The sequence below is a fragment of the Arachis duranensis genome, chromosome 7 (genome assembly GCF_000817695.3).
Source record: "Arachis duranensis cultivar V14167 chromosome 7, aradu.V14167.gnm2.J7QH, whole genome shotgun sequence".
Taxonomy (NCBI): Eukaryota; Viridiplantae; Streptophyta; class Magnoliopsida; order Fabales; family Fabaceae; genus Arachis; species Arachis duranensis.
The window spans coordinates 181,841-189,976 of NC_029778.3; the positions used below are offsets into that span (position 1 = coordinate 181,841).

Below are 8,136 nucleotides of genomic sequence, written 5' to 3' on the forward strand. Positions count from 1 at the left end.
CCTCAAACCCCAAATCCTAAACCCCCAACCCCCAACCCCAAACCCCAAACCCTAGACCCTAGACCCTAGACCCTAAAACCCTAAAACCATAAACCCTAAATCCTAAATCCTAAATCCTAACCTTAAGGTTAACCGGTGAACCGGCAGAACCGTCCGATTTTTTGGAGAGTTTCCGGTTCGGAAATAAACCCTCCTAAACGCGGCGTTTTGTCCCTTAAATTAAAAAAAAAAGAAAAACGCAAAACGGCAAAACTGAAGTAGTGAATCCTAAATCAAACGCAGCCCCCATTTGATCTTCTTCTTCCCAGAGCCACAAACTCATCTCCTCTCCTCTCTTCTCTGAGAACCATAGAAGCCACCACAGCCCCCAATCACGCAGCCACCGCAGCCCGCCGCCACAGCATCCCGCAGCCACCGCGTCGTTGTCATCGCCTAGCTCGCCTTCTCTCTGTTCGCCGGTGTTGCGTCCTTTGTCGTCGCCGTTGCAGCCCCCATTTGTTCTTCTTCTTCACAGAGCCACAAACTCATCTCCTCTCCTCTCTTCTCTGAGAACCATAGAAGCCACCGCAGCCCCCAATCGCGCAGCCACCGCAGCCCCCAATCCCGCAGCCACCGCGTCGTTGTCATCACCGAGCTCGCCTTCTCTCTGTTCGCCGGTGTTGCGTCCTCTGTCGTCGCCGTTGCTCGCCTTCCACCTCGCCGCCGGTAAGTAATACTTTGTTCGCAGTTTCGCACTTTACAGCCATCTCCTCGGCGTCTGCTTGCTGGTTTAGGGTTTAGCAATGATTTCTGATAATACTTGTTATTTGTTTCAAATTGATTTCCTTCTTAGCTGGATTTTCTGAGGTTATTGTTTGTTGATTTAAGTTTTACTGTGGAATTTGCTGAGTTAATTTCATTCATAATTTTCTGAAATTTTATTCTTGAGTTGCTGTTTTTTTCTGTTGTGTTCTGAGTTGGGGGGAGTTGCTGTTTTTATCTTCCAACTACTTAGTTGGCATGATTCCATCATGTTTGGGAAGCTTTAGTCAATCTCTTCAATATTTGTCGCTCGCAGGGAACAAACTGACTGGCAATATTCCTCAAACTTATGTGAAAGGAAATGCCCTTCACTAGATTGATTTTAGTTCTAACAAGTTGTATGGTCAATTACCAAGAGCACTTGTCAATTGCAGAATGCTAGAGTTTCTTGATGTGAGACATAACCATTTCAATGACTCATTTCCTTTCTGGTTAGGATCTCTTCCTAAGTTGTATGGTTCTTTCTTTATTGATTTGTCTTCATTTTCATTGTCCAACAAAGGAGTTGTCATGGATTATCTTGGGGGTCAATACCTTTGCGGCCATGAAGTACCTGCTTGGAAGTTGAAACAATGTTGGCATGGACTAAAATATGTTGATATGTTGGTGTATATTCCTTGCCAGGGAAAACGGATGGAGCTTTTTGCATCAAACAATGGATAAGTGGCCTTCTTCCAACCTTGGGTATTCTGGTGAGTGAGCTTAAATTGTTTAAAGCTGTTATTCTATTTTATTTTATTGAAATAAATCAAATAATTGATTCATAATACAGATTATTCACTAATTAATTTATATGGTTCTTGCATCTTCTAGGCTAATGAATTGAATGCTGACCACCTTGTTGATTTCATACACAGACTGTAAATAAACGACAGACAGAAAACTTCATAGTTGGATATATACAATAATTAATGTAAGCTTGAACTATCTCTTCATAAAAATTGTTTTTCCACTTGAAATTGCTTAATTTTGAAGTACATCTTGTGTTGGTGTGTTTAAGAACTTTGGTAACTGTATACCACCAACTAACTCTGGTTTAAGATGATAGAGGAGCTATATTGAATTATTCTTTTAAATGTACATCATATGTGACATTAGCCCTGTTTTTCTGCATTGTAATTCTTGATTTATTAATTGAAATTATGTCAATTAAAGAGAAGTGGCTTAGTGCATGGTGCATAAAACCTGCTGGTGGTGCACTTGTTAGCCCTGTTTTTCTGCATTGTAACTCTTATTATTATTTATTTATTTTATTCTTATTGTTATTTTATTTTATTATGAAACATTTTTTTTCGGTTGAACCACAGTTAATTAGGCGGGCTTAGTCCGATTTATATTGATTTAAATAGAAGATACTTTTTAATCGTGGGCTTTGGCGGGGCAGGGCGGGCTTCCCTGACGGGCTGAAGCTTTTTTTTTAGGCTGAACCCATCAACCCATACCCAGAACCCATGAACCCACCCACCCACCTAACCCGACCCAATCCCCATTCCCCAGCGAAACGGCTGAAACCCTAAGTCCCTAATGAATCCCCAATCCCTAATCCCTAATTCCAGATTTGCAACTGCCTCACTCTCACTCCTTAGTTCCTTGTCAGTACTCAGTCGTCTCATCTCCAGTCTCCTCGATGGCTCTCAGCCTCTCACTCGGTTCCTCACTTCCTCAGTTCCTCAGTTCCTCAACGTCAGTTCCTCAGTTCCTCATCGTCACTCTCAGTCTCTCACTCGGTCATCCTAAGCTCCTCACCGTCACTCTCAGTCTCTCAATTCCATCGTCCAGCGACCTCAGCTCGAACTTCAGAGTTACGTCCTCACCTCTGTCTGGCCGTCGTCGCTGCTGCCTGCTGGTCTCGGTCCTGGGCTCCTGGGTCTTGTGAGTCGTGGCTTGTCCTCTGAATCTGCTGCTCCTCGCTCTCGGTCACAGGTCACGGCTGCTCCTCTGAATCTGCTGCTCCTCGCTCTCGGTCACGGCTGCTCCTCGTTCTCGGTCACGGCTACTCCACCTCTCGGTCACGGCTACTCCTCGAAATGCATCAAATGTGAAGTAAGAGAAAGATGGCACACTTAATTATTGTGGTTATTATTAGGATCAAGAATGGTTCTATTTTGGCATTGACATAAGTTTTAGTTAACTTTTCAGGTTCACACTAGTGGTTTTCATATGCTGATGAATAGTGATTTTTAGCTTTTATTAGTTTAAACCTGTTTTGTTGAAAAAAAATATTGAGGAAAACAATTACAATATACGGTGTTTTCTCATCATAGTATTATGTTGTTCCTAGCACTTGCTAAAGAAAAAAAAAGGTGGGGATTATGTGAATATTGGATTACGGTGTTTTCTCATCATAGTATTATATTGTGTTATGTTTCCCTTTCTTATTGTATGGAGGCAGGGTGAGTCATACTGTGATATTTTTATTGGCTGCTTTTGGTGATTGATTCTGTTATTAAAGTTGGAATTATAAGACCCAAAAAAAAAAAGGTTGGAATTATGATTAAACAAGAATTGATGATGGAGGGTATGTGGTTACCCACTAATAACAATGGTTACATGACATGTGAATCTGAAAGTTCCAAGTTTCCATTGGAAGCTAAACAAGGCAGAGTAGAAAGGTACCATGTGCTAAGGTTGCAGATTTTGGATCAATTGTTACTTTTTATAATTGATTGATTTCTTAACACTAAGGATAAAAGAGTGCAGAATCTAATGGAGAACTAGTAATAATAAGCTAAGAAAAAAGAAAGCTAAGAATCTTAAATATGTTGTTCCATTATTCATCTATATCATTATTTTGCATCTAAATCTTTTTCCTAGGCCATTTGATTAGACATTCATTCATCCTATTCTCAATTATTAAACTAAAGCTTGTTTTCCAATCATATTCTTGTTGAATAGGTCACTTCTCTGGGTTCAACACTTGCTATTCAACACTTGCAGATCCAAACTTGGCTCCAAGGTACTTAATCCTTTATGATTGTTGTTAGAATACAGAGTCTTTGAAATTTAGTTCCCAATAAATTTAGCTTTGATTGGATGTTGTTTTCATATAATTCAGTTCTAAATTTGTTAGAATCTCACAGTTGGAGATTATTTTTCTTTTAATATTTTTCCTCCTATTTTAATATTTTTCAACTGGTTGTAATTGAGATTTGAGGGTGGTACCAGTTCTTATGACTGAATTTGATAATGGTTGAGTTTTGAATATACTTCATAATGGTTGAGTTTTGATTATGACTGAATACTTGCTGTTTTTTGTATGATTTGCTAATGATTGAAAAACCTAGTTCATATAAACAATTTACATTTTACTTTTATTTCAGGAAATATGAATTCTGAAACTGTGAGTAACCTTGTTACCACTGGAGTTGGTTCTGAGGCTGCTCCGGTCGAGGTTGATGAACCTAGTTCGAAAAGGCTGAGACCAGCAACCTCTGATTTTCAGAACCTTGCTTTAGACCATCCTTGTTACTAAATCTACAATATTAAATATCCAGTTAGCGAGCAAATAGTTGTTATATATTTTTAGTTAATTTGTGAACCTTGCTGTGGGTTGAATTTTGTTGTTATTATTGGTTTCTCTCAAGATTGTTGGTAATTTTGCTGTGAACTTTGGATGTTGCCATTTTATGTTTGGTTGGTTATTTTTGTTATTTGACTTTTTGAGTTTGTATTTGAATGAGATCATAACATTGTAGTTTATGTAGTATTTTTAATTTGGATGATATTTTAAAGTTTATATTAGACTATAATTATGTTTTAGTGTGTTTATTTGTATTTTATTTATTATTTTATTATAAAACGGTTTTTTCAGTTGAATTGCGGTCGAACCGGTTGAATCAATGAACCAGTAACTAGATCGGTTCGACGACCGGTTCGGTTTTCAGAACCTTGGTGTGAAGTGATGGATGATCCTCTCGCCAACTATTGGGGTCTCTCCCTCTTTCCCCAACCTACTGGTGTCACTGCTTCTTCCTCTTCGAAGCCCTACGATCCCAACTACGATCTGGACTCCATCCATAACCATCTCAGATCCAGGGTACAATTCCACTTCAACTCCTTTCAACTCATTTTCACTTTTTATTTTTAATTTTTTTCCACATGTCGGAATTGATTCACCGTAATTTTAATTGCCATCCTTGCCTCTCACAGATACTGCAGATTCTTGCTGATGAGTTGAAAGCTGTGATATGTGAAAATCCTGGACTGTTTGACTCTAAAATCTCGAGTGATCCAGCATGTCATGAAGAAAATGATGTTGTTGCTGAAGAGGTCAACTCATTTTCACTTTTTATTTTTAATTTTTTTCCGCAGGTCGGAATTGATTCACCGTAATTTTAATTGCCATCCATGCCTCTCACAGATACTGCAGATTCTTGCTGATGAGTTGAAAGCTGTGATATGTGAAAATCCTGGACTGTTTGACTCTAAAATCTCGAGTGATCCAGCATGTCATGAAGAAAATGATAATCCAGCATGTCATGAAGAAAATGATGTTGTTGCTGAAGAGGTTTTGGAGTTTCCTCGAAACCGGAGACCTGCTTTAGGCCTGAGGCATGCTTGTTTCTCTTTAAATTACCTTCTCCAGCTCACCCTCAATCCCATCCCTTCCCCCATTTTGTCATGCTGGATTTTTTTTTGAATTTGTTTCTCTCATTGTTTTGACAGTCAATCTGTTGAGAGTTTGATACCAAGGCAGGACCTTGATAAACCGAAAGATCCAGCGGAATTCTTCTTGGCCCATGAACGGCTAGAAAGTAAGTCATCATATTTCTTTGCCTAGTGACTGTTTTGTGACTTAATTATGTCTAGATGGTGACTGTCTTCATGATTTATTGATTTTAGTTATGTAGGATTTTGTGTTTTTTTGCATAGTGATGTGCTGCTGGAGACTGGATTGCTGCTGTTTTGTGTCCGTGTTTGTGTTTTACTGTAATTATGCTTAAAATGGTTTGATGACCGATCCGGTTTTCAGGAAAAACAATGCATTTGTTCCTCTCAGACGAGGAATTTGTGCAGTGCTCCGGCGACACCGCCACCGTTGCGGCGAAGGCTGACGCCTGCATCCGCAGCCTTCTCCAGGAGTTCGACGCGCTCCGTGCCCGCGCCGACGCCTCTGACCAGCAGAACGAAGTCCTGAAAGAACGGTTGCAGGAGCTCGAGGGAAAATTGAAAGAGAAGGAAGAATCCAAGGTCGACGAAGAGATTCGTGAAAGACCAGAAGAATCCAAGGTCGAGGAGGAGATTCGTGAAAGACCACATGGAAGACCACGTGGAAGACCCCCTTTTCGGAGGTATTACACAGGTCATGGGCGGCCTAGGAAGCGGCCGCGGACTTAAAAGGTATAATGTTTTCACATTAGCCCAGATGACTCGAATATTTTTAGTGCATCTCTGTTATGATTTCATATGATTGTTGTTCATTTGGTTTTCTCTTTTTCCCTATATTACCACTTGATATTTATATTTAACTAATGATGGATTATTTTGTTAATGATGGATTATTTTGTTATTACCTTCTGGCTAAGAAAACTTTGAATCATTGTACAGTTCACTTTCCTTTCTGAATTGGTTCTGATTCCTTTATGAACTAATTAGTAAAAGTTTATATTTATATATTACTTTTTTATTTTTAGTTGGAAAATTGCATTTAACATGAGGATGGTAGGGTTTAAATAACAAGTTATGGTTATTTTTCTTGCACTTTATTGTGTTTGTTTCTTGCATTTTATTTTCTGTTGTTTGTTTCTTGCACTTTATTTTTACATTTATTATGCTTTTCCAGGTTGTAACAAAAACAATGCCTGAGAACAATGTTCATAGGGGAGACAGGGAACTTGGCAGTCATCAGAATCATTCTTTTTATCATAATGTAGTATTCTTTGACCTTTATCATAGTTTTGGAGCAACATGTATTTTTATAATAAACTCGTGGGCAATACATGCAAGTAGGATCTGATTCAGTTATATAATAGTCAATATAATTTTTTTACATAATAAATACAAAGTTATTGAAGTCTTACTTTATTTGTAAAATAAAAACCCTAAAATATATAAATCATATTTAATTTAATAACATATTATGACTTCATTAAAAAGTTTAATAAGAATAAAAATTTTATCACCTGAAAATTAAAAGAAAATAATTCTCGAAAGGAAATTGCATTGTTTAGTAATTTTTCAGCTTAGACAATTTGAAAAGGATTCAAATCACATGATGGCTAGCTACAACATGCAATTCAAAAGAGTTATAAGCTCGAAGGCAATTCTCATCACTTGGTATTTTTCAAAAGGTAAGCATGAAAAACTCAAAATCAAGTAGCAAAATATAACCTCAATCATAGAATCCAACAAAGATTATCTAAAAAAACATTCATGCTAAAATAACATTTAGGCAATAAGGGGCAGCAATGTATAGTAAACAAAGTCAATAATCCAACACTTATGATGAAAAGAGAGAAAATAAAATGAAAACTAAACTAAAACTAACTAATCAACTAACTAACTAACTAATTAACTAACTAAAATAAATGGTTGTCCATGGTGTTTGGAAGTGTTGGATGAGGGGTAGGAGGAGGGAAGGAAGAAAGAAGAAGGAAAAGAAATGGAAAGAGGGGAAGAAGAGAAATGGATGGAAGAAAGGGCATCTACGCGCACGCGCGCATGCCCCGCGCGCGCGGATGGCTTATTTCGAGAGTGACGCATACGCGTCATACACGCGTGCGTGTGAGTGGGGTTATGCCAAAAGCTTAACGTTGGCGCGGCGTAGGCACAACTCTCTGGAAAATGTATGGAATGTGGAACTTCTCAATCCACGCGTACGCATGCATGGCGCGCGCGCGTGGTTGGTCGAAAACGCTTGATGCACGCGTACACGTACGCGTGGATGGTGCTCTATTTTTCAAAAATTTTTGCTATGTTTTTGCACCAGTCCAAGCATTCCAAACCTCCAAACAGCTACCAAAACACCCTAAAACCTTATTTAACATGATAAAATACTAATTAAACTCAACAAACTAATCAAAACATGAATTTAAACTACTTTTACCAATGTGTACAAAAAAGAAAATGAAAAGAAGTTACCATGGTGGGTTGTCTCCTACCTAGCACTTTTGTTTATTGTCCTTAAGTTGGACTTATGGGGAGCTCCTTATCAAGGTGGCTTGTGCTTGTATTCATCTTGGAACTCCCACCAATGCTTGGTTTTCCATTGTGCCCCAAGATTTCTTATGGATTGAGCCAAGTGTTGATGGAGTTCTTCACAAGCTTGGGGCTCCCAAAGTTGATCCTCTTCTTGTAATCCGGGATCCCACACTTTGTTTTCACACCCGTCTTGAG

The 8,136-nt window shown here is 38.6% G+C and overlaps 1 protein-coding gene across 16 annotated transcripts; it reads left to right on the top strand.

Moving 5' to 3' along the window:
- Positions 1 to 262: 262 nt before the first annotated feature.
- LOC110273845 (uncharacterized) lies at positions 263 to 6,827 on the top strand. 16 transcript variants are annotated; one of them, XM_052251709.1, is made up of 12 exons: positions 263 to 705; positions 1,058 to 1,194; positions 1,304 to 1,493; positions 1,615 to 1,714; positions 3,697 to 3,757; positions 4,122 to 4,141; positions 4,613 to 4,837; positions 4,951 to 5,070; positions 5,162 to 5,352; positions 5,467 to 5,555; positions 5,774 to 6,141; positions 6,584 to 6,827. In XM_052251709.1, exons 7-11 carry the CDS (start codon positions 4,703 to 4,705, stop codon positions 6,136 to 6,138), a joined length of 900 nt encoding a protein of 299 aa, XP_052107669.1. In that variant the 5' UTR covers positions 263 to 705; positions 1,058 to 1,194; positions 1,304 to 1,493; positions 1,615 to 1,714; positions 3,697 to 3,757; positions 4,122 to 4,141; positions 4,613 to 4,702; the 3' UTR covers positions 6,139 to 6,141; positions 6,584 to 6,827. The 16 variants fall into 16 exon arrangements, with proteins under 16 accessions (XP_052107669.1, XP_052107673.1, XP_052107667.1 ...); XM_052251713.1 differs by having other exon boundaries at positions 1,058 to 1,232; positions 1,426 to 1,493; positions 4,122 to 4,837; XM_052251707.1 differs by having other exon boundaries at positions 4,122 to 4,837.
- Positions 6,828 to 8,136: the final 1,309 nt, after the last annotated feature.